The sequence below is a fragment of the Onychomys torridus genome, chromosome 4 (genome assembly GCF_903995425.1).
Source record: "Onychomys torridus chromosome 4, mOncTor1.1, whole genome shotgun sequence".
In the NCBI taxonomy this organism is placed as follows: domain Eukaryota; kingdom Metazoa; phylum Chordata; class Mammalia; order Rodentia; family Cricetidae; genus Onychomys; species Onychomys torridus.
Window position 1 is genome coordinate 7,746,413 of NC_050446.1, and position 25,674 is coordinate 7,772,086.

The window sequence follows — 25,674 nt, forward strand, 5'->3', positions numbered from 1 at the left end:
AAAAAAAAAAGAGAGGAGAAAATGGGGAAAAAAAAAAAAAAAAAAAAAAAAAAAAGAGCGTGTTGCTCTTGCATCCACGTCAGGCAGCTACCTGTAACTTAGCTCCAGGGGCATCTGCACTTATCTGATACCCATAGGCGCATGCACATGCGCATGCATGAGCACAAACACACACACACTTAAACCGGCTGCCCCAAGGTGCAATGGTAGTAACCTGTCAGGAAACCAGAGGACCCTGTATCAACAACAAAAGCACAAACAACCTCCCGCTGTGCAGCTCAAGGCTGAACTAAAGACAAGAGGTTCTGTAGCTCTCAGATCTGGAGGTCACAGTCTGACACCACGCCTTCTGGTACATGGCTCAAAATGGAGGCAGCACGTGCCAGTGATGAATAATGTGGGCAGGAAAGGCATTCAAGAGGTGTCAGGTGACTTTTAACACTGTGTTCTGGGGCCAGCAGGATGGCTCAGTGGGCAAAGGTGCCTGATGACCTGAGTTCAATCCCTAGGACCCACAAGGTAGAGAGAAGGACTCCATACAACTTCCTCTGATCACTACACAGACAAATAAAAAAACTGGTTAAACAACTGTTAGGACCCTGCTCTCACTCTCCCAGGTCTAACATCTTATGCCCTCAGGGGGCGCGGCCTGCGTAGTCACATGGTCCCCCAGGCTCTCTCTCTGTGCTCTCTCTCTCTTCCTGTTTCTCCAGGCCTGGCTTCTTTCTAATAAAGCTCCTTCTAACATTGGCTGCTGCCATGGCCCGTGACTTTTCCGCTGACCAACCAGTGCCGTTTTACCATCAACAACAACAAAAGAAACCCATATCCTGTGTTCCTGTGAAACTGAAAACACATTCCCGAGAAGAGCGGGCAATCCTTGGGTGCACCTGGTCACCTTCTACCAGAACCATCTCCTAAAGGTGCTATCTCTTGGGCATCACACCAAGGACCAAACTCTAGCACATGGACTCTTGGGAGGACAGCATGAACCAGTGAAACATTAGCAAACGATTTGAAATGACATTCTCCAAAGAAGATATACTAATGGCCAATGAGCTCCTGGAAATACATACAGTATCACTAAGGACTAGTGAAATGCAAATAGAAAGCTTACTGAAATATCACTAATTGTTCCAGCTCTCATACTGCTATCTTAAACAAGACTAGGAGGAACTTCTTCTTGATACTGGTGCCGGCAAGCCGCCCAAGGTTTTCTGTGTAATTCCAATAAAGTGGCTGGCTCACCACACTGGACTGAACGGTTTCTTTGGTTTTCCTATGACCTCTCCATCTGAGGTGACTGGATGTTTAAGACTCCCCAGGAAAGGTCCAAGCAGGGAGTCTCACATGGCAATCATGCTGTGCTCCTATTCAAATCACAGCACACGGGAGACACTTAAAACTCATCAAGGTTGGTGGACATGAGATCCCCAAATCACACAAACAGCTTCACACAGCCAGCTGTGCTACTCACACATGTAATCCCAGCACCTGTGGGGCTGAGGTAGAAGGATCGTCATTGAGTTCTGGACCAGCCTGGGCTACAGAATGGAAATCTAGGTCAGCCTGGGCTACAGCATAATCCTGACTCACAAACAACAAGCACCTGGGGCTGGGGCTGGGGCTGGCTCAGCAGGTAAGCACCTGCTGAATAAACTGGAAGCCTTGAGATTAGAGTCCCCAGAACTCATGAAAGCTGGGTGCAGAGGCAGGCCCATCTACAATCCCAGTGCTGCTCCCTGGTCTGGGGTACACAGCACCCAAGACGACACCTGCATGTCATGGCAAGCACAGCACAGAGAGATCGGAATGAAAACCAAACAACAACTTCAGTGGACACAGGAGTCTGCAGCTTTCTAAACGCTCAAACAGATCGCTGCCCAGAGAAGCACTACAAGAGAGTAAAAACAAGAGGAAATGCACACTGAAGGCTTTGCATGTACAGACCCAAATAAAACAGCTCCTTGCCAGGAGTCAACTGCGGCTAGCAGACATCTCCAATAAACACAAGTGTCCTGGGAGTGAGAAACATTCCTCACGGTTGTTAGGCCTCACAGGCCCAGATTCTGCCTTCTGAGTTTTGCCCGTCTGCCTGCCTGCCTGTGATGCTCCCTGCCAGGTGAACAGGGTGATGTCTGCATCAGGCGGAGCACACCGTTTCAGTGAACGCACTGATCTCTCAAACACTGAAGCATCTCCTAAACAATCCCACACTGGTAGCACGCCCTCTGCACACCCTGGAGGGTTTTAAGAACTAGGAAACTCATGTTCCTGTGGTAGCTGTGAGCTCTCCTATGCTGTACTTTGTACTCAAAAGCACGGCTTGCATCCTGGCAATAAACACTGCCAGCTGTTTCCTCTGTGACATTCACTTCACTCATTTCTGAGTGACACGGCTGTCCTTTCTTTAGACACATGGCTTGTGACCCACCGCACTGCAGTATCAAGTGTACCTTCCATTTTTCCACATTGGATATAAAGACAGGCACTTGGGCCTGAAACTTGATACAAGTACTTGCTATATCATCAGACATCTGAAAGGGAACAAACCTGGGTCACCCTACAAGTCGGTGCCAGTGAAGAATTTGGTGGCTTGGCTGGAGAGATGACTCTGAGGTTAAGAGCACTCCCTACTCTTGCCACACAGTCCCGCAGCCACTCATAAAATAATCACCCAGAGGCTTAATATTATTTACAAACCATATGGTCTATGGCAGGCCTCTTGTTAGCTAGCTCTTATTTCTTAAATTAACCCACTTCTATTAATCTCTGTTTTCCACATTTTCTGTGGCTTACCAGTCTGCTGGCATGTTGTTCCTTGGGTGGCAGGCTAGTATCTCTCCCCTACTCTCCTTTCTTCTTCCCGTCTCTGTCTTGGATTTCCTGCCTGGCTATAACCTGGCTCACCATAGGCCAGAGCAGCTTCTTTATTAACCAATCATAGCAACACATATTCACAACATACAGAAAGACCTCCCATAGCAGTAACTAAAGTTCCAGGGGATCTGTTGCTCTTTTTTGGCCAAGGGCACCAGGCATATGGTGTACATACACAGGCAAAATACCCTTCCATACAAAGTAAAATACACTAAAATAGATAAAAGAACTCGGTGGTTGCTGTGGTCTGGGCTGCCACCCTGATCCACACAGGCATCACTATTTGCCCTGGCAACAGGTCTGCACATCAGTGAGGCACCAAGAGCACAGAGCTACCTGTGGCAGTCTGAGCAAGAATGGCTCCCACAGCTCGCTCATAGAGACATGACCTTGTTGGAGGAAGTGTGTGACTAGGGGTGGACTTTGAGGTTTCAAATGCCCATGGCAGCAGGCTCAGGCTCTCTGTGCCTGTGGCTCAGGATATCGCTCTCAGCTCTTTCTCCAGCACCATGCTGCCATGACTACCACCATGCCCCTGCCATGATGATAACAAACTAAAATTCTGAAACTGTGAGTGAGCACTCAATGAAATGTTTTCTTTATAAGAGTTGCTGTGGTAATGGTGTCTCTTCACAGAACAGTGACTGAGACACTATAATGTTGGGCTTGAAGCCAATGTGACCCAAAAAACCCTGAAAGTGCTGAAATGATGTCCTATGGCCAAGGTTCCTCTTTGTCACCACAGTACAGCCCTGCCTAAGTCCTCCAGATCTCTGGTCACTCTCTGTGGGAAGGTCTGCCCCAGGATCTGGAGGCACATGGTCAGAGGGAGCCTGCCTGTTGCTTTCTGACGATGGCAGCCCTTGAGAACGAGGCCTGCAGCCATCCAATCACACCACATGTTTCTGAAGCACATGTAAAATGGAAGGCTCTTTAGAATACTTCTGCTTTTCCCTCAGGAACAGAAGACAAAAAACCAGATGACTAGAGGTAGGGCCCATCAGTCGAGTTATGCAGAATATTCCCGAGCCAGGTAATGATGCCAGAGAGAGAGCTGGAGAGGAGGAATCTGGCTGCAGGTCCCAGGGCCAAGCAGCCAGCAGATCTTGGCAGGAGGCTGGAGCATGGGCACCCACCGTGCCCCTCAAGGCTGCAGACTGCAATGAGAGATGACCCGAGAGGACTCTCAGTGTGTGGAGGAAAGGCAACAGGCAGGGCATGGGGGCTTCTCTTAACTGTTTCCTTTGTTCTCTCTCAAGCTCAGCCAAAGGGAATCCAGAGACAAAGGATGCACGCAAGCCCAACACATACCCCAAAGCCATGCCGAACAGCACTCCCTTGCTCACTCACCTGCACTGCATCTACAAATGCCCAAGTCACTGCTGAGGCCGTGACAGATGAACGGGTGATGAGCTGAGGGTGACCAGAGATCTGGAGGACTTAGGCAGGGCTGTACTGTGGTGACACTGACCAGGCAGCAGAGTGCTAGGCCTATGCTTCTCTGTGGGGACTTCCACTGAGGGAACATGGCTTCTTTGACTCCAGAAGTTATTTGTCAAAGACCAGAGTGAAGTACACACTTGCGAAACAGCTCAAAGCCATCCCACAGAGCAGATTCCCCCATCCTGTCTCTTGCCCTTCTTCAGGGCAAGGGGTTTTCTGTACATGCCCTTCCTCATGGGTGGGATGTAGGGCTGCTTTTACAACTGGAGAAGTCTCACACTGCCACCTGGTGGAAGACCTCCTCATGTGCTCCTGGTCTAGACCAATGGTTCTCAACCCATGAGTCGCGATCCCTTCACAGTAGTGGCCAAAACTATCTGCATATCAGATATATACAACTCCTAACAATAGCAAAAATAGTCATGAAGTAACAATGAAAATAGTTGTATGGTTGGGTCAGCACACCATGAGAACCGTCTTAAGAGCATCAGGAAGTTTGAGAAGCAGTGCTCTAGACAGAAAACCACCTCTGTGGGCTCTCTTCATCACACAGCCTGCTGTGCTATCTGCCACAGGTCAAGCCCTTCATGGCATCCTCAGCTGAGATCACTGTGGTGAATCGTCACAGACCAATCTCCAGTCACACTCAGGACCTTAAGACAAGACGGAGGGCCAAGTCGGGCAGAGGCTAGAAGGATAAACAGCGGAAGGAAGAAACACAAAACACGCAAGGAAGAAAGCTACAGGAGACAGGACGCCAGCCCTGCCCACACACACACACACACACACACACACACACACACACAGCCAGCCCTGCCCAGTGAGACCTGTCCACACACACACACACAGCCAGCCCTGCCCAGTGAGACCTGTCCCCCCCCCACAGCCAGCCCTGCCCAGTGAGACCTGCACACACACACACACACACACACACACACACACACACACACACAGCCAGCCCTGCCCAGTGAGACCTGTCCACACACACACACACAGCCAGCCCTGCCCAGTGAGACCTGTCCCCCCCCCACACACACACAGCCAGCCCTGCCCAGTGAGACCTGTCCCCCCCCCCACACACACACAGCCAGCCCTGCCCAGTGAGACCTGTCCACACACACACACACACACACAGCCAGCCCTGCCCAGTGAGACCTGTCCACACACACACACACACACACACACACACACACACACACACACACACACACACACACACACACACACACACACAGCCAGCCCTGCCCAGTGAGACCTGTCCACACACACACACACACACACAGCCAGCCCTGCCCAGTGAGACCTGTCCACACACACACAGCCAGCCCTGCCCAGTGAGACCTGTCCACACACACACACACACACACACACACACACACACACACACACACACACAGCCAGCCCTGCCCAGTGAGACCTGTACACACACACACACACACACACACACACACACACACACACAGCCAGCCCTGCCCAGTGAGACCTGTCCACACACACACACACACACACAGCCAGCCCTGCCCAGTGAGACCTGTCCACACACACACACAGCCAGCCCTGCCCAGTGAGACCTGTCCACACACACACACACACAGCCAGCCCTGCCCAGTGAGACCTGTCCACACACACACACACACACACACACACACACACACACACAGCCAGCCCTGCCCAGTGAGACCTGTCCACACACACACAGCCAGCCCTGCCCAGTGAGACCTGTCCACACACACACACACACACACACACACACACACACAGCCAGCCCTGCCCAGTGAGACCTGTCCACACACACACACACACACACACACACACACACACAGCCAGCCCTGCCCAGTGAGACCTGTCCACACACACACACACACACACACACACACACACACACACACACAGCCAGCCCTGCCCAGTGAGACCTGTACACACACACACACATACACACACACACACACAGAAAAGAAAGATAGAGGGGCTGGAGTGATGGCTTAGCAGTTAGGAGCACTGGCTGCTCTTCCCAGGTTCGATTCCTAGTACCCACATGGCAGCTCACAACTATCTATAACTCACTCAAGGTATCTAGCCTATCTGCAGGCAGAACAAGACACATAAAATAAATAAATTTAAAGAATACACTGAGGAACGCCCTATACATTAAGTTGTAAAAGCAGTAAGTCACCTTTTAGTCTAATACACAAGAAACAACAAAGACAACAGGCTCGAACATCCCTAGCACAACCAGGCAGGCTTTCCCTCAGGCAGGTGCTTCCTCAGAGTCCCACATCTACACTCTTCTGCCCACTGCAGGAGGCAGGTGGGCTCTGCCCGGGTCTGGGAAGTCACTGGCACGCTGCCCAAACTGCCTGGACTACAGCTGCAGCTGAGAAGAATGTGCTGCTGAGGGCATGGGTAGGGGGTGGCAGGTGTTCAGGGCCTTCGGAAGTAAAGAGAAAAACACATGACAGAGAAGCTGCACCTTAGCACTAGAGAGAACAAAGCTGGCACTGGGCATGTGCAGAGGCCACTGGGTACTGACTCAGCTCTGACCATGGCAGTGTCTCCTATACAGGGCTGCCCAGAGCTGCAGGAGCCTGGACAGCTGTATGGGCTATTGTGGGTCCAAGCTGAACAGAACATAAATAGCCCAGGGAGCACACTCAAGTCCTGAAGTGAAACCTCAAAGCCAGGAGTCACGCAATGCAATAAACACTTGGCCATGGCGGGGGCAGGGAGCGCAGCTCAGTGGCAAAGTACATGTCTTGCTTCAATCTCAACACCAAAAACACAAAACGGGGCTGGAGAAAGTTAAGACCACCACCTGTTCTTCCAAAAGACCAGGTTCAATTCCCAGCACCCACATGGCAGCTCACAACTGTCTGTAACTGTCCAGTTCCAGGGGATCTGACACCCTCACACAGACATACAGGCAGGCAAAACCCCACGTACATAAAAAGAAAAATAGATCTTTAAAAACAAACACAAAACAACCCCCCAAAGTGAAATAACTTGACATAAATTATCAAGCCTATGGAATGATTTGCAGCTAGTATATTATTTTCCACATATTCTAAAATGAACCCATACTTTTCTAACAAAACACTCAGTGATGAAACTCTGGAATGTAGTCAGGTGAGCAACTGCATGAGCTCCAAGAGCACTGTTCTTCCCTGGTGGGCCAGTCCACGCTGCCCAGAAACACACGGGCACGCCGCAGCGCAGGGCTGTAAGAGTTGCCTGGCACTGTGAGAGTACAGGGCTGGGGCAGCAGGCAGGGCAGAAGGGCCTTCTGCCCCTCGAGTCTCCCGTCAAACAAAAATGGACACACAGTGTACTGCATGAGCAGAGGGATGCCGCACGCTGCCGTCTCTACCCATGGAGCACTGCTCTCTGACCCTTCCCAGACCCCAGTATTCACTCCTGAGATTCGCTATGGGATTTGGTTCTGAAAAGTGAAGATCTTGGACTGGCTGTGGTGGCATACACCTTTAATTCTCAGGAGGCAGAGGCAGGCGGATCTCTGAGTTTGAGGCCAGCCTGGTCTACAGAGTGAGTTCCAGGACAGCCAGGGCTACACAGAGAAACGCTGTCTTGAAAAACAAAACAAAATTTTAAGTAATGTTTTTAAAAGGTAAATATCACAATCACAATGGACAGCAGAAATGACACAGGGCTGCTGCCCAGGCCTCTCTCGGCAACTAGCTCTGTCTCTTTAAGTTGGCACCTGCTTCCCCACCAACCATCCATGCTGCCTATACAGAGTGAGTCCCCAAGCCCTGCCTAGCCTGTCCCCCAGAAGCTGGTGCTGGGGAGCCAGAATCTATCCCAGTTCTCGAAGGACACAGTGCCGTGGAAGGACACAAAGGAGCACAGGGAACTTGCCTTTTCCATCTGTGGCTGAGGCTTCTTGTAAATGTCTGATTGACCTAAAAATAACCAGTCGGAGAGCAGAGGTTAGTAGAGGAGCCTGCATTCTGCATTCTCTTCTATTTCTGAACCCCATTGTAAACCGAAAGGACTGGACCAGATGACAGGACAGCACCCTCCCTAAAACAAGAGGTCTCTGCCAGTCCACACTTGGCCATTTATGGTGCTCAAGCTGAGGTGAAGACGCCCTCTGCTGGCGGAGTCAAGGCCAGCAGCAGAGGCAGCGGCAACATCATTTAACTCCACTCACTCCTGCAGCTGCTGGGGGGGGGGGGGGGCACAGACGGGACGACCAGACACAAGAGAAAGCCACCGCTGATTCCTAAGTTGAGGTCTAGTGGCTGTGCAGGTCTCGGGCTCTGGTGAGGTTTACAGCTCTGGAAAAGGCCAGTCTCAGGCAGCCTTCTTCTGGCTGGGCTGTGCTGATAACTAATCACAATGCTCTAGGCAGGGGACATTAACATTCTTAAAGATGCAGGAAGCCAGCCCTGTGGTGCATGCCTGCTATCCCAGCACTCAGGAGGCTGACACAGGAGCCCTGCTGACACTCTGGACTAAAAGTGAGCATCAGGCCAGCAGAGCTACACAGTGAGTGTCCTGCTCAAAGAACAGGACAAAATAAGAAAGACTCGGAGCTACAGGCACAGCTCACAGCCACAGGGGAAAGTCTGCATTGAGCAGACAGACAAGGAAGTGAAGGGAAGCAAGCCAGGGATCCACAGGCAGGGCTCCTGTTCTAATGCTGACCCTCTTACCTTTGGATAAATCACTCCCAAGACCTCAGCAAAGTACCACCCTCTAAGCTCCATGAGAAAGTGAACACACGAAGGCCATCAGCATAAAGGTAGTTTATGCCGCTGCTGAACCAAGGCTGGCTGAATCAAGTATTTCAGGAATTTAATAGTGCTATTTGTCTGTAATTAAGTCTTAGTGTGTATGTGTGTGCGCATGTCCATGTGGAGGTCAGAGCACAACTTGCTGGTATTGGTTTTCTCTTCCCCCATGTGGGTTCCAGGGAGCAGACTCAGGTCATCAGGCTTGGCAGCTAATAAACCATCTCACCAGCCCGCTGACGCTGTTTCTTCTGTATTTATTAGCATCTCTTGCAGCAACTTTCAGGATGTGCACCATAAAGAGTATTGCCCCTGGGCACCTTCTCAGTGCTGTGACCAAGTGACAAGAAACGGCCACTGGTGGCTTGGCGGCTCCACGCTTGCAATGGTTCCAATGAGAGTGTACTCCCCACCCCTCACAGACTCGCACACGGGGCCCAGGTGGACCTGCTTGGGAAGGACTAGGAGGTATGGCCTTGCTGGAGGAGAGTGCCATGGGAGGTAGGCTTCTGAGGTTGAGCGCTTTTTGCTTCTTACTTACAGACTGATATGTGAGGTCTCAGCTACTACTCCTATGCCATGTCTGCCTGCCTGCTGCCGTGCTCCCTATGACGGTCATGGACTCTCTGAAACCATAAGCCCCAAATAAACCCTCTTCTCTAAGTTGCCTTGGTCATGGTATCTGATCACGGCAATAGAAAAGTAACGAAGACAGTGCTCATCTGGAACCTTTGTACTTCAGTGTTCCAACAATGACAGACAGACACTAAGAACAGGACCTAATGGCTGCTTCCCAGCAAGGTCCTCACTACCTGAGACAGCACTGACCAGCCTGATGGGAATGGGGCAGCTGAGGAAACTGCATGCTAACGGTCTCACCCCCATTCCTTTTTTCTGAGACAGGATCTCATGTAGCTCAGGCTGGTATCAAGCTTGTTATGTAGCAGAGGATGAGCTGAAACTTAGGATCCTTCTGCCTCTACTTCCTCCATGCTGAGACTCCAGATGCACCACACTGCCATGTTATGTGGTGCTGGGGAAGGAACCCGTGGCTTCAAGCATGCCAGGCAAGCACTGTGCCACTCCAGCCCCGTCCCAGCCCTCTTCTATACCAGCAGCAGCTAGTTAACAGGAATGTTTGGGTTATCCAAAGCCTAGTGGGAGGGTGACCAACTAGAACCATGCTCTCAACAGTCATGGTGGCTGGACAGTACTCCCGACAACCTTAGGATTCTGGAAAGCACTGACTCACGGCAATGGGTGCTGCCTGAGAACGCACCTCCCTCGCTCCCTCCCTCCACATACCCGAGCACCAGCTGCTCTGGAGAAGCCAGGAGGCAGACACCAAGGGCGAGCAGGGAGCTGCGTTGTTGTCCACCTGTCCTTCTCACCTGACTGCACCTCTGCCGGGCTTCACAAAGCCTCTTCCTCCCAGAACACAGCGCTGACACCTCTTGTCACACAACTGCCATTTCTGGATCAGAGCAAGCCACTCTCCAGAGCCCAAACCCGGGCGGCCTGAGAACTACTCCTAGTTGTATGTTAGAGTATATGCCCATTTTTCCATCTAAACTGGCAAGAGAAGTGATTCTCCTACTCAGCCCTTACCAAATTTCGGCTGACATTTTACACTGCCACTAAACTCTCCCTTCTAGACCCTCCTCAATTGGGTTAGAACTGAGCCCTTTGGCCTGGAGTCCAGAGCAGCTCTACTGGAGTCCTGTCGGTAGCTAAGGCCTGGGGTCCACAGGGCCGTCTTCCTCAGGCAGCCATGTGACTCTGGCTGCACACATGCTGCCCTCCTAAGGTGACTTACCACACCACTGGGAAGAGAATGGCGCCGCAGCACAGCAGGTCGACCAGGAACAGAGAGTCCTTCCACAAACCGTACTCTGTCGTGCCCTCCTCGGTAGATTCTATGATGATGTAGGCCACATTTGCCAGCACCTACAACACAGACCCCAACGCTAAGTGCTCTTATGACAGTGGCCCAAAGTGGGATGCTCACCTGGCTGCAGCGCTACTGTCCCCCAGCTCTCTGAGAACCCCACCTCTCAGCTTGCCAGGCCCTGAATCTGTCAGGCCTGTGAAGTAGCTAGCTGCTGTGTGATTTCCGAAGTGGGTACAGCTTCCTCCTGGCCCTCTGCTGGGCCGCAGAAGCCTGACTTCCTCATACTGTAGTCCAACTCCCTTAAACGGTAATGGTGGAGAAACTATGTGAAGAGATATCCAAGGAGCCTCAGCTGTTTCTCCTCTGTCTCATCAGGTCTTCCTAGTCCAGGACACACTCAGTGAAGACTACAATAGGCCAGACTGCTGGAGCCCATTTAGGCTCTACCCAGCAGGTCTGCATACAAGGATGTCTGGACCACAGGCCTGAGTGCAAGTGTCTGAGATGGTCTGCCCTTGGCTGTGCTGGGGGAGGTCTTTTGCTCCACCCCGTGGCGTTCCTATAAATACCCTGGGGCAGAGACAGTCAGGACGGATGCATTAGGATCCAGGCCCTTCTGAGGCTATCTTGTATTTTCTGTTTCTTTCCCCTTTTTACTTCTAATATTTCTTGCTGTTCCTACTCAAGAGTACTCTGGGGAAAAGTGGGGGTGGGGGATGGCCCCCTACACCAGACCCCAGCCACCATCAGACTGCAACCAGGCCCCAAGTCAGGCCTATCCAATTGAGACTCCTCTAAATCCCTGGCCCAAAGATTTTCTACTTGGCATTGCCTCAAATCATTAAGTTTGGGGTGGTATGTAGCAATGGGTAATGGAAACACTTTGCTTTGGGACACTCAATGCCTCAGGCGTCTCAAAAGCTACTGGGCAGGTGGCACTTCACATCCCACATAGCCAGGATGTCAACACTCCTCAGGCCCAGCTCTTCCTGAGAATTCTTGGTCTTCAGGGACAACAATTCTAAGTGGCTGATACAAAGACCCGAGGTTGGGATGGCAAGAAGTACAGATTTCAGTGACTGCTCTGTTCTTCACATGGGCTAGCCAGTCCAGTCCCCTGTACTGCACACGACACAGGCTCATCTGCCTCCATGTCTTGCTTCTCTTTCCACAATCAAAGCTTTGCCTTGTGATTTTAGCCCTGCCCTTGGGCTCTCAGCAGGTTATGAACAGTTTTCCAACAGGCTTATTTGAGACCGAACACACTGTGCATCAGCGAAGTTTCTGATTTATGCTACTTCCTTTAGAGAATCCATGAGCTGTGATGCAGAGATGAGATGAGTCATGTGGGGAATGGAGAGAGCACAGCAGTTCAAGTGCCTGCCGAGCAACCACGAGGCACAGAGGCTGGATCCCAGCACCCACTGTACAAGCCAGGTGTCCTGAACACAACTATAACCCAGCTTGGTGGGATGGAGTGGGATGGGCTTGCTGGCTTCTGTCCTAGCCTAGAAATGTAAACCCCAATTCACACACTCTGCATGAAAGAGGCTGTTCCCATAGGCAGTGAGTTCTGAGCCACGCCCCACGGTGCTCTTGAACACCAAGTTACTCACTTCTGCTTCAGGTAAGGGTTAGGGTGGGGCTCAGCACACTGTTTGCCCTGCCTGTTCAAGGTCCTGGGTTCCATGCCAAGCACAAGAGAAACAAAAGGGAAAAAGAAAAAGAAACTCTGATGCTCCCCATGGCAAAAGGGCGCTGACTTTGGTCAAGAGCTTCCCAGGCCAGCCAGTCCCATTGTCTAAACACTAACTTCCTCATCTTTAGTCTCAAACATCCTATTTCCTTGGGGTGACAGTCAACGTGGCCTCCTGTGTTCACCCTTCAGGAGTCAGCAGGACAGAGTTCTTCACACCCCAGTTCAGGCCAGGGTGGAGTCAACAGACAGAATGGCCTGAATTTGCCAGAGAGTCATGAATGGCAATCCCCAAAGTGCAAGGAGAGCTCAGGTTCTGTCCCGCACACTCACAAAACCACGGCGGGTATGGAACTCCAGCTGCCTAGAGGTGGCCCTCCTGGTGGTTTGGCTACCACAGACCTTAGCTTGTCTGCTTCCTTTGACAAGTGCCACAGGTATCGGTGGCTACTCCTTTACCTGTCACATTCCTTTCCTTAAACATCCAACCAAGCTCCATCTCCATTACAAAGCCCTTCTAGACCATTCTGGGTGATTACTTTCTCCCTGAAAACCTACAGCAACTGGTCTGTGTCAGACAGAGGTCTGGTGCTAACCCATGCTCCTCCCTGCTGAATACTGCCAAAAGCCAATCAATCCGCAGAGATGACATGCCCAGGAAATTTCCCTCTTCCTTCCTCTCCTGCCAGCCACACCCATGCTATGTCTTAATCAGAAGGAGCTGCCCTCCCCAAAGGCATGGCTGTGGCCAGGCAGCCAAGAAGAGAGAGGTACCTGGCTATGGTGCCCTCAGCTCCAGTCTCTGCTTCTTTGCACAGCCTGCTGACGTAAGACAAACCACGGGTCTTCCCTGAGGGGCTACGTACTTGTCAGTCAGGTCTCAGCCCACAGCCTCCAAACACAGGGTGAGTGTAGCTGAAAGTTTCCTGTGTAAAAAAGTCAGCCCTTGCAAGAAAACTTGCTGAAGCCACTGAGTTCTAAAACACTGCAGGGAACCTGGGCCTACTCAGGAAGAGAACCATTCTGCTAGAGGCAGCAGACGGCATGGCAGAATTTATCCCTCACTTCTCTGCAGCTCTCTAACCACAATCTAGGATGCCCTGTCCGAGACTAGCAGGGCACACCTGAAACTAGGTCTGTCAGCAGTCAGAGGGAGCCCCTATCTGTAGCCCACAGCGGTAGAAGCTCAGGTGCTGACTCCCTGCACACAGGCCTGGGGCTGAGCCCCGCCCAGAGCCAGGGAAGACCGACAGGTCAGCCACAGTTCCCATACCTGGAGCGGGATGACAATCATGAAGATCTTCTTGTCTTTATCAGACAAGATGTGCTTGATGAAGGCCCAGCCAGTGCCGATGAGCGCGATGGTGATGAATAGCAGCGCCCCCTTTAGACTAGAAGACAGAACATTTCACAGATACCACCAGGCCCCACAGATTCTAGTCCTGTCAATCACCCTGTCAACTCATTCCAAGATCCTACACCCCCCCATTTCTTTTTTTTTCTTTATGATTTATTCATTTATGTATATGAGTGCTCTGTCTGTATGTATGTATGCCTGCAACCCAGAAGAGGGCACCGGATCCCGTTATAGATGGTTGTGAGCCACCATGTGGTTGCTGGGAATTGAACTCAGGAACCCTGGGAGAGCAGCCAGTGCTCTTAACCACTGAGCCATCTCTCCAGCCCCCCATTTCTTTTTCCTTTTCCCTTCCTTCCTTTCATTCATTCATTCATTCATTCATTCATTCATTCATTCATTCATGTTTTAGACAAGATCTCACATAACCCAAGCTAACTCAAACTTTAACTCAAAATGCAGTCAAGGATGACCTTGAACTCCAAATCCTCTTGCCTCTGTCTCCACCTCCTGAGGGCTAGGATGGTGGGTGTGTATGGTTTATGCAGTGCTGGGGATGGAGTACAGGGAATCACACATGCTTGGCAAGCACTCTGAGACACATCCCTAGCTCTAGGCTTTAAGTATCTCTGTAAGCCATTTCAGGGTGCAGGCACTACCGCCATGTCTTGCAGACCTGCATACTTACAGGTGAGTTATGTAGTACACAACAGCCCAGCCTTCAATTGGGAAGCCCTGCGAGGAGATGTAGTGGTAGTCGATCTGAAATCAAACAGCTGTGTTTCAGAAGGGCTGCGCCATGCACCTCAGTGCAGGGTAAAGCAATAAATGACTCCAGGAGTCCTTAGGATGAGGAATGGGTTGTGCCCGCCCACCCCACTGTCTAACTCCTCCATTGCCAAGTCATTAGCAAGTACACCAGCGTGCTAACACACTTAACTGAGAGAGGCTGACAGAGGCTTCAGTGACCCTAACCCCAGCCCAGGTCACTCTCTTGATTCACACTGGCAAACACTCTCACTCCCAGCCAGGCACATGTCTGTAAGTCCTGCAACTCACAGAAAGACAGCAGCCAGCGGGTCAGTAAAAAAGACCCGTGTACAGAGACCTGGCTTCAACAATCCCCAAGTCTAGACACTTGGGACTGTCAAGCACTTGAACTTCAGATTCCTGTCAGGGCTAGGAAAGCTGGCCACGGCACACAGTCCTTGTTTTTTAAACGGCATCTAGATTTTAAGGGGGCTCAGGGCCCTCCCAAGAATCTCTTAACTTAAATCTAAAGGGGTAATTATCCAAGTAACTGTCATGGCCTGCTGTTATAACTGAGTGCATTTCTGCTTTCTTCTAGGACTCCATTTTTAAGTGTAGGAGGAGAGCCAACCATATGCACTTTATGTACACCTCACAGACCCTCAGATCAGGGAAGCCATGACCTTGGTTCCACAGGCAAGCTCATTTTGATGTGCACCGGTTCTCAGTAGTCAAAGCTCAGTTCTTGGGCTCCTGATCTTTCTAAGATTTGCCCCTTTTTTTCCAGTAAGTTTGCTATACTGAACTTCAAGGACAGGAATCCAAGGATGCTTAGTAAAATGAGGGAAGTCCAGGAACAACCTGGCCGGGTGCACACCCATCTCCAGATGACAGAAACAAGGGGAAGTGTGTCTGATATGCACAGAGACTACATCTATAAGCCCAGCATTCAGGAGGCTAAGCCAGGAGAATCACCACCAGTTCAAGGCCAGTGTTCTGGAGAGACTGGTTAGAGAGCAGGATGGGAGGCCGAGCTCACTGGCCCCATGGCCAGTTCTCTGCACCAGGGGCTTTATGAGAAACACTTTCCCTTTGGCTCCCACCTGTGCCTCACCTTCTACTTTATTTCCCAATCACCCTTCATTGATTGCACACCCTTCATTGTATGCACACCCTTCATTTCATAAATAACCCCAAATGCTAATACATACTGCATGGAACACCAAAGAAAGAGACTTGGTGAAAGGAAGGGCCGCCATCAACCAGTGAATTTTAAACACATCATTCCTATAAAAAGAGAGAGGAAAGAATTAAAAGACTTCACTTCCCCAAAGGCAGCCACAGAACACAGAATCAGGTATGGTTTTGCTGAGTTGATCCCCCCCCCCCCCCCCAGACAGAGTTTCTCTGTGTAGTTTTGCGCCTTTCCTGGATCTCGCTTGGTAGCCCAGGCTGGCCTCGAACTCACAGAGATCCACCTGGCTCTGCCTCCCAAGTGCTGAGATTAAATGTGTGTGCCACCACTGCCTGGTTGCTGTTGTTTTCTTTGAAACAGGGTTTTTCTGTGTAGTCCTGACTGTACTGGAACTCACTATGTGGAACAGGCTGGCCTTGAACTCACAGAGATCCACCTGGCTCTGCCTCCCAAGTGCTGGGATTAAATGTGTGTGCCACCACTGCCTGGTTGCTGTTGTTTTCTTTGAAACAGGGTTTTTCTGTGTAGTCCTGACTGTACTGGAACTCACTATGTGGAACAGGCTGGCCTTGAACTCACAGAGATCCACCTGCCTCTGCTTCCCGAGTGCTGGGATCAAAGGTGTGCGCAGCAAGTACAATCTGAGCAAACCACAAACATGAAGTCATTTTCTTTCTTTTTTTTTCCACAAAGCAGTTTTTGCCCATAGGAATGGCCTCAAATGAGTCTGTGGTAGTTTGAATGAGAATGGTCCCCATTTGGTTGAATGCTTGGTCATCAGTTGGTAGAACTGTTTGGGAAGGACTAGGAGGTGTGGCCTTGTTGGAGGAGGTGGGTCACTGAGAATGACAAGCCATTCCTAGTTAGCTCTTTGCTTTGCACTTGTGGATTGAGACATGAGTTCTCAGCAACTGCTCTGGCACCATGTCCTGCCTGCCTGCTGCCATATGGACTCGCCCTCTGGAGAAAGCCTCAAATAAACTCTCTCTTCTGTAAGTTGCCTTGGTCATGGTGTCTTTTTTTTTTTAAAGCTGAGGATCAAACCCAGGGCCTTCTACCACTGAGCTAAATCCCCAACCCCTCTTTTTTTTTTTAATTAAATTTTTCTTATTTATTTTATATACCAACCAGTTTCCCCTCCCTCCTCTCCTCCTATTCTCTCCCCTACCTCTTTCCTACCCCATCCCCATCCACTCCTTAGAAAGGGTAAGGCCTCCTCCCTGGGAGTCAACAACCCATGGCATATCAAGCTGAGGCAGGACTAAGTCATCTTGTCACAACAACAGAAAAGTAGCTTAGGCAAGCCTACAACCTTTCCTGCCCAGTAACTGGGAACTATGCACTGCAGACAGGCAGGATGGCTGCTGAAGCATGCTAGGATGGCCATCTAATACAGCCCACCAGCTTTCTCCCTGGAAACCATCCTGAGTCAGTCCACCCTGGAATAAGGAGGACAGCCCTAGAGACAATGAGAGACCCCAGGAAAGACAGAAACTGCAAATGTCTGAGCCCACCCAGAGGGTATGGGAGCTGGCCATGGAGACAGTGAGGAGAAAGTGCTGGCATCATGCTCTTCTCCCCTCTTCCTAGCCTCGTGGATAACGTCCTTACACTCATCTCCCCTCACAGGCTCCAGGCCACCCTTGGGCTCCAGGCATTGGATTCACCAGGCTACACCAGCCCTGTCTAGGGCAGCAGGGAGATAGCGGCAACCTGGATGTAGACCTGTCTCTAAGGACTGCAGGGGTAATACGGGACAGTGTAGCCCATGGGACACTGTGGTGTGGCTAGAACCAGGCATCTGGATGCAGATACAGCAAGCAGTACAGCTAATGGAAGCTGGCACTGAACTGAACTAGCTGCATCTGCAGGCAACACCTTCTGTACATTTAATACATATACAGAACCCCCCCCCCAAAAAAAAACCCACCCAACCAACCAAACAAAACCAGCATACCACAGACATTACTTACAAGAACATACAAATGTCCCAAACTGTAAATTCAGCATATTGGGGAAAAGTGGGAGAGAGACAGGAAGTAAAGGGGATGCTCAGTTGGGAGAGGAGCATGCACAGAGTGACAATGAGATCACACCACAGGCTGAGGCACACTGGGCTTCTGGGTTTATTTCCTGGGTACTTTCCTGTTCTAGTGACAACTTACTTGAAGGTCAAAAGGGAAGTCAAGGTCAGAGCAGTCTGTCACTACTGAATGGCAGTGGGCTCTTCCCAGAGTGCAACACTGCCCACTGTGAAAGGCTACTCTCACATCCTGGCAAGTTTGATTTGGGTTTCTCAGTTAAGCACCCATGCTGGAACAATGAAAGGCTCTGAAACCATGGCAACCTGGGCTTGCCGCTGATTGGGCCCTGATGACCCTCACCTCTGAAATGGCACAACTGCACCTCAATAAGCCTAGGACAGCAGCCAACCTCTAAACACAGAAAATCATCAGCTGCCTCTCACCTGCCAGCCCAGCCCTCTTCACTCACCCTGGGGTGCATGGCATACTAAACTCGAAAGGAGAGGCAGGCACAGCAGGCAGCCCAGGCCTCCAGCCCCAGCTCAGTCAGGTAACTTCCACTCTCTGGGCCTCAGTACACTTAGTGACAAAGATGTTGCATCCTTTCCAGCTCTATGAGAGTAGCAAGTGCCCTAAACACCCTGGCAGCCTTGGGGTCATATGACTGTGAAACACAAACTTCCAACCTATGGACGGACATTCGCAGGCTATTACATGGGGATGGGAGGCTTAAGTTGCGTCTTTTTGGATGCGCACACATCCACACAAAGTTAAAAGCATGACTGGCACAAAAGAGGTCACCTCTAATAACTGAACCACAGATTTAAAAGTGTAGTCACCATTTATCCAAGTGAGCCGAGACAATGATACTGCCATTGCTGAGTCTTTTTTTTTTTTTGGGGGGGTTTTCCCATAGGGTTTCCCTGCGTAGTTTTGCGCCTTCTGGAATCCCCTCTGTAGCCCAGGCTGGCCTCGAACTCACAGAGATCCACCTGCCTCTGCCTCCCGAGTGCTGGGATTAAAGGCGTGCACCACCACTGCCCGGCATTGCTGAGTCTTAAAGGGAAATGAAACACCAGCAAACATGGGCAAGGAAGGGTCCAGAAGTGCCTCATTTGCATAGCATCCTGCCGGTGCAAAGGCAGAGCAGACAGAGCTGAGTGTGAAAAGGCTTGGCAGGGAGAAGGGCAATTATCACTGCCCCCGTTTGGCAGATGAAGATGCACAGTGAAAAGAGGCAGACAAGAAGTCATGACCAAGTGTGTCTGCGGGAGAGCCATGGTGAACATGCACAGGTCAGGAGAGCCATGGTGAACATGCACAGGTCAGGAGAGCCATGGTGAACATGCACAGGTCAGAGGACACCTTGCAGGAGTCAGTTTTCTCTCTCTACCACACAGAACCAGGGGACTGAACTCAACAGGCTGGGCAGCAAGTGTTTTTAGCCACTTAAGCCATCTTTTGCCAGCATGTAAGATTCTTTTTTTGGGGGGGAGGGTGGGGGGGACGACAGGATTTCTTTGTGTAGCCCTGGCTATTCTAGAACTCACTCTGTAGACCAGGCTGGCCTCGAATTCACAGAGACCCACCTGGCTCTGCCTCCCGAGTGCTGGGATTAAAGGCGTGCACCACCACTACCCAACACAAGATTCTTTTAACTGTGTCCACATCCAAGACTCTGGGTGTCTGTTAAAAGGCAATCAAGACACCAAGGGTTTCAGCTTCTGCCCCAGTGCTCCAGATAGGGTGTCTAGGGCACTTTAATTATCATGTGAGTTTTGGGTAACACAGTATATCAGATTTACACACCCTAAGTCTATGGGTCTTTTAATGTAAAAATGTTTTATACTATTTTGTTCTAAGAGTTCTGGGCAGGGAGCCATAGACTTCTTACCTATGTAGCCACTCCCCACAACAACAGACAGAAAGTCAGAGCCCCAGGGTTTGAGGACATGGGTCCCTGTGAAAGGCAGATGGACTCCACAGTTTTTTTCCAGGTTCGAGCTCCCGGCAGACAAAGAGAAAGTCCAGGGAGGCTTTAAGCTTCCACTTGGGCAGTGGCATCCTCACTACCTCCTCTCAAGAGGAGTAGCCCAGAAAGGTACCACCCACCACACTCCCTGTGTGACGCTTCCTAGGCTACAGCTAAGACATAAGACTCTGTTTATGTGTTGTGTTTGCTTGTGTGTTTGCACTAACATTTGGATCTACTTTCTAAACAAAACGCGAAGAGTGAGCCAACAGCACAGTGGGCAGCCCCTCTCTCTAGGTCTCAGGGAACACCCTGGGAGACAGCAGGCCTTTCTCCAGCAGGGTGAAACACACAGTTCTCCACACACTCAGAGCACTCACCTTCGCTTACGAAGGATATGAACCCAGATGGTCCCAGAAAGGAAGAAGAACAAGGCCATGGAAATGTATAACCTGGGGAGAGGGATCTCCCCAGCAGAGAGGTAGCTGTCAGGGTTCTTCTCGGTGATGTCAATCTGCAGCCAGAGGAGATGGACCCCTTAGACAATACACACTCACAGCTGTCTCACTTCAGCTTGAGAGTTGTGTGCCAGTGGGTAACAAGCAGGTTGCTACTGTCTGGGCTGGTGAACACGCCCCAGCCAACTCTCACTTCCTTCTCCCTAAGTCCTCTGCAGAGGCACCTGCCCACTGCACAGGTGCTGACCAGCCCCACTTTCTCAAAGTGGTGTTTCATTTGCCCTCAATGGCAAAGGGTGAACAATGCCCTCTTTCATCCCTAGCACCAAAACCAAAGCAAAATAAAACAGAAAACCTCCCACAGAACCCCCCCTATTCTCATGGAGAAGCAGGTGTCTAACACTGACAGCACCCTGTGTATGTCCCCATGAGGTACTCACATTCAGGCTGAATGAGACCTGCTCACTAGTCCTCGACTTGCTGCTTGGGCACTTGTGGAAGTAAAGGCTGTACAGGCCTTCCTGGTCATGAGTGCTGATGTTAAAGAAGAACTGAAAGAGAGAAGAAGGAGAGAAGAAAGACGCTCACAACCTCAGCTGCAGCTCCCAGGCTCAGAAATGAACCAGGAGTCTCGGCAACAGAAGGTTAGCCAGCCTCAGAACCTCCAGAACACGGTGTTCTATCTGTGAGCCTCTAGGACTCTGCACAGAATTGGCTGGTGGAGCCATGCGGTGATGAGCTGCACGCAGCGGTGATGAGCTGCACGCAGCGGTGATGAGCTGCACGCAGCGGCCTGGGCTCTGTAACTCACTTCCACCATATCCATCTGCCTGTGATGGTTCTGCTGAGGTCAGCAGAGGTAGCCAAAGACACAGACAGCATCTGCTTTCAGGTCAACAACCTGCTTCACGTTCTGAGATCTAACAGTGGCTTCATCAGTCACTACTTGTCACAATTGATCAAAAGTCCACACGGGACCAGTGTGTGCCACTGTAGGCTCTTCCAAGTTAACAAAGGCACAGCTCACGGCCACACTTAATTCACAACTGGGCTGGCTAGGCTGGGCCCTCGAGGGCTCTGGGCCTAACTGAGCTCCCCTCTACAGCTACATCACCTCCAACTCTTAGCACAGGCCCTTCCACATGCAGAACTTCTGTCACATCCTGTGTGGGAGGCAGAGGGGTCACAAGAGAACCTAAGCAGAGTGGGGTTGGAACTTGGGCACAGCACTTTCACAAGGTTTCTCACTGTCAGAGACTCATGGCTTGGTTCGCAGGTGGAGCTAACCACCTGCTGGTGGGAGGGGGTGGTCCTGCAGCCAAAGGATCACAGGAGCATGCTGCCAGTCAAGACTTGCCCTCTGACATGGCAAAGAGGAGTAAACGTTACTCCAAGGTGACACATACCTGAAATGAAACTGCCCCATCGTTCTTATGAATTGAGAAGGATTTCTCTGCTGTTGCCTAAAAGACACAAGAATCTGTTTCAGACCAAAAGTGGCAGAAGACAAGCTTAGGCAAAGCAAAGCTAACTGGGAGGCTGAAGAGACAGCACAATGATGAAGAGCACTGGATAGTTTTTGCAGAGGTCCTGGGCTGTCTGTAATTCCAACCCCGGGGCATCTGATGCCCTCTGTTGGCTTCTATGGGCACCTCATGCATGTGATACCCATATATACATGCAGAAAAAACACCTGAACACTTAAAATAAAATAAAATAAAATAAAATAAAATAAAATAATAAAGCTAAGCTGGGTGGCCGCGGCAGTGCATGCCTTTAGTCCCAGCACTCAGGAGGCAGAGGCAGGAGAATCTCCGAGTTCAAAGTCAGCCTGGTCTACAGAGCAAGTTCTAGGAAGGTCAAGGATACACAGAGAAACCCAGTCTCAAAAAACAACAAAGCAAACAAACAAACAAAAAATTAAAGCTAGTTGACCTGGAGAGATGGTTTAGTCGTTAAGAACACTTGCTGCTCTTACAGAAAACCCAGGTTTGGTTCCCAGTACCCACATGGTGACTTACAAACTCACTCTAACTGCAGTTCCAAAGGATCCAACACCCTCTTCTGGCCAACAGGGACATAGGCACACAGATGGTACATATACATACATGCAGGGAAATAGTCATTGTGCTAGTTAGTTTTACATCAACTCAATACAAGCTAGAGTCATCTGCAAAGAGGGAAACTCACTGAGAAAGTACCCCCAAAATCTGGCTGTAGCATATTTTCTTAATTAGTGGCTGATGAGAGAGGGCCCAGGCCATTGTGGGTAGTACCATCCCTGGGCTGGTAGTCCTGGGTTTTATAAGAAAGCAGGCTGAGCAAGCCATGAGGGGTAAGCCAGTAAGCTGCACCATGGCCTCTGCATCAGCTCCTCCTCCAGGTTCCTGACTTGCTTGAGCTCCTGTCTTGATATGCTTCAGTGGTAGACTATGGTGTAGAAATGTGAGCAAATAAACCCTTTCCTCCCCAGCTTGTTTTTGGTCACGGCATTTCATCATGGCAAAAATATCCCTAACTAGGACACTCAAACACATAAAATAAAAATAAATTAAAGCTAACTAAAAAAAAAATCTCTTCTTCAACGCCAACTCTGCTGCCCTTTGAGAGCTCTGACCAAGCCTTTCACTTCTTCACTGATAGATCTGAGATCCCGTCTGAGAAGGCAGCTCCCTTTCCCATTTCCTTCCTTCCTGGCTACTCCCTCCCTAGTCTGCCTGGGAGCTGCTCTCTACTCCACAGCTCCTGCAGGACCAAGGATGCTGCTCTGGGCAGAGCCAAACAACCCACCTAGACTTTGTTCCCGACTTTAAATATCAGAGCACTGTCCTCTGCACAAGCCAAGAGATTAATAGCAAGCCATGGAAAGAAACCAGCTACATACACACAGGAGCAAGATAAAACTCTGATGGTTATGCTGAACAAAGGCAAAGAATACGTCAGCTGCCAAAGAATGTGCGGCTCATTTCTATTTTTTTTTTTTTTGAGCTGAGGATCGAACCCAGGGCCTTGTGCTTGCTAGGCAAGTGCTCTACCTACCACTGAGCTAAATCCCCAACCCACGGCTCATTTCTCTAAGGACCCCTAAACTGTTGTCTACTGCAGCAACTGTTCCCTGGGCACAGCATGAAAAAGAGGCAGGAAAAACCTTGGAGGTGATGAACACATCCACCATCTTGACTGGCAGGTCAAATGTATCTAACAGCCCCTGTAAATATGGGCAGTTTATTGTCACCCAATCACACTTCAGAAAACGGTTAGAAGGAAGAAGACAAACGAGCGAGCAAAGCTAGGCCTGGGATATGCACCTGTGATCCTAGCTTGGGATGCTGAGGCAGGAGGATCAGGAGTTCAAGGCCAACCTTGGCTATGTAACAAGGTGAAACCAGCCTGGGTTACAGGAGACCCTGTCTGCAAATAAACAACACAGTCCCTTCACTGAAGAATTAGAACATTCCAGAGCAAATCTTCTCTGCTCGTCTGCTCACTTCCATGCAGTGACACCTCTCTCCCCTTCCCTTCCACACTTCCATCTCCCCCAGACAGAACCTTGTTTCATGTTTCAAAGCTCTAGGTCAAGTCCAGTCCTCAACCGTGTCTCATCACCCTGTTGACCCTGCACAGTGTTTTCAGAACCAGAGCTCCAATAAATACCCGTCAAAGGCTTGAGACAACCTCCCATGGCCTGCACGTCAGCACCCTGCGCCACCTGTGCTACCCCAGGTCTGCCTTAGGGTGCACCCTCACTGCCTGGGCTTCCCCTGTGCTGAGCAATGCAGCACTCCATGTAAGTTCAAAACAGTTTCAGTGTGTTGATGCTGTCTCTCCAAACACAAGCCGCATGCCAGGCATACACACATGCGCACACACACATACATGCAAGCACAATGCACATCCAGAGAAGCTGAGCAGGAAGGAGGTCCACACTTACCTTGGAGTCCACTGCACTTCTTCTAGTCTTCGAACCATCTAGAAGCACAGACGTTTAAAAGTCGTCACTGCCTAGTTCACCTCACACATCACAGCACCATTTCACAGGGCTTCGGCTAATCTAATACCCATCACCAAAACAAACCAATCTCACGGCCTCCACCTCTTCAGGTCCCCAAACGTAATTACTGGGCAGCAGAAGCAGCAAATCAAAGTGGCATGCTGCAGATGTTACTGTGTCAACCACTACAGAAGCAAGGGAAAGGCTGTGTAAATAATGTTGACTGCAGAGATGCCACATGGATAACTTTCCATACTTTCTAAGTGAGCATGTTCAGAGGCAGCTTAACAAGCACCTAACTGGTACAATTTCCTTGGAGAAAATCTTAGGTAGCTAGATTGTGTGTATGTGTGTGTGTGTGTGGTGCTGGGGAGGACACTTAGCCTGTGCAGGGGAAGCAGACTCTTCCTGAGCTGCACCACCAGCCTGGACTTGCTGGCTTCTCTTTTTCATTGCTGCTAGTTTTGGGGGGTCCCCCCAGTAGCAGTATGTTAAGATTACTAGTGGAGAAAAATGACATAATTATATTTTAATTTAAAAAAAAAAAAAGCTAACTAGTAGATGTAGCTCAGTTAGCAAAGTGCTTGCCTAGCAAGCACGAGACCCTAGATCCCTAGCACCATATGAAACTGGGTATGCTAGTACACGCCTGTAACCAGAGTACTCTGGGTGTGGAAGACGGAGAGTAAGAAGTTCAAGGTCAGCCTCAGTTACACAGAAAAGTCAAGGCTAGCCTGTGCTATGAGATCCTGTCTCAAAAAGAAAAAAAGATAGCTAGCAGCTTTTTTCATGGCACCGAGTAGATACCCGCTTCATTGTTCTTAGGAAACCACCCCTGAGGAAGTTAGTTGGGGTAGTTTGAATGTAATTGGCCCCCATAATTTCATAGGGAGTGGCACTATTAGGAGGTGTGGCTCTGTTGGAGTGTGTATGGCCTTGTTGGAGGAAGTGTGTCACTGAGGGGGTGGGCTTTGAAGTTTCCTACGCTCAGAATATCACCCAGGATTTCCATCAGTTGATTTCCTGTTGCCTGCAAGCCAAGATGTAGCCAGCACAATGTCTGCCTACATGCCGCCATGCTCCCCACCATGATCCCCACCATGATCCCCACCATGATGATAATGGACTGAACCTCTGAAACTGCAAGCAATTCACTCCAATTAAGTATTTTCATCTATATGAGTTGCCGTGGTCAGGGTGTCTCTTCACAGCAACAGAAACCCTAACTAAGACAGTAGTTCAGCCCTAAGAGAATGTTTCACAAGC

At 50.3% G+C, this 25,674-nt stretch overlaps 1 protein-coding gene across 1 annotated transcript in view; it reads right to left on the minus strand.

Moving 5' to 3' along the window:
* Gpr107 (G protein-coupled receptor 107) overlaps positions 1-25,674 on the minus strand; it is a 68,318-nt gene that overhangs the window by 19,385 nt on the left and 23,259 nt on the right. The window contains exons 6-14 of the mRNA XM_036184740.1: positions 24,349-24,386; positions 21,824-21,880; positions 20,858-20,968; positions 20,340-20,473; positions 15,980-16,055; positions 14,707-14,780; positions 13,935-14,052; positions 10,891-11,021; positions 8,197-8,240 (exon numbers count right to left, since the gene is read on the minus strand). Coding sequence (XP_036040633.1) covers positions 8,197-8,240; positions 10,891-11,021; positions 13,935-14,052; positions 14,707-14,780; positions 15,980-16,055; positions 20,340-20,473; positions 20,858-20,968; positions 21,824-21,880; positions 24,349-24,386 — 783 coding nt within the window. The remainder of the gene's footprint in view (positions 1-8,196; positions 8,241-10,890; positions 11,022-13,934; positions 14,053-14,706; positions 14,781-15,979; positions 16,056-20,339; positions 20,474-20,857; positions 20,969-21,823; positions 21,881-24,348; positions 24,387-25,674) is intronic.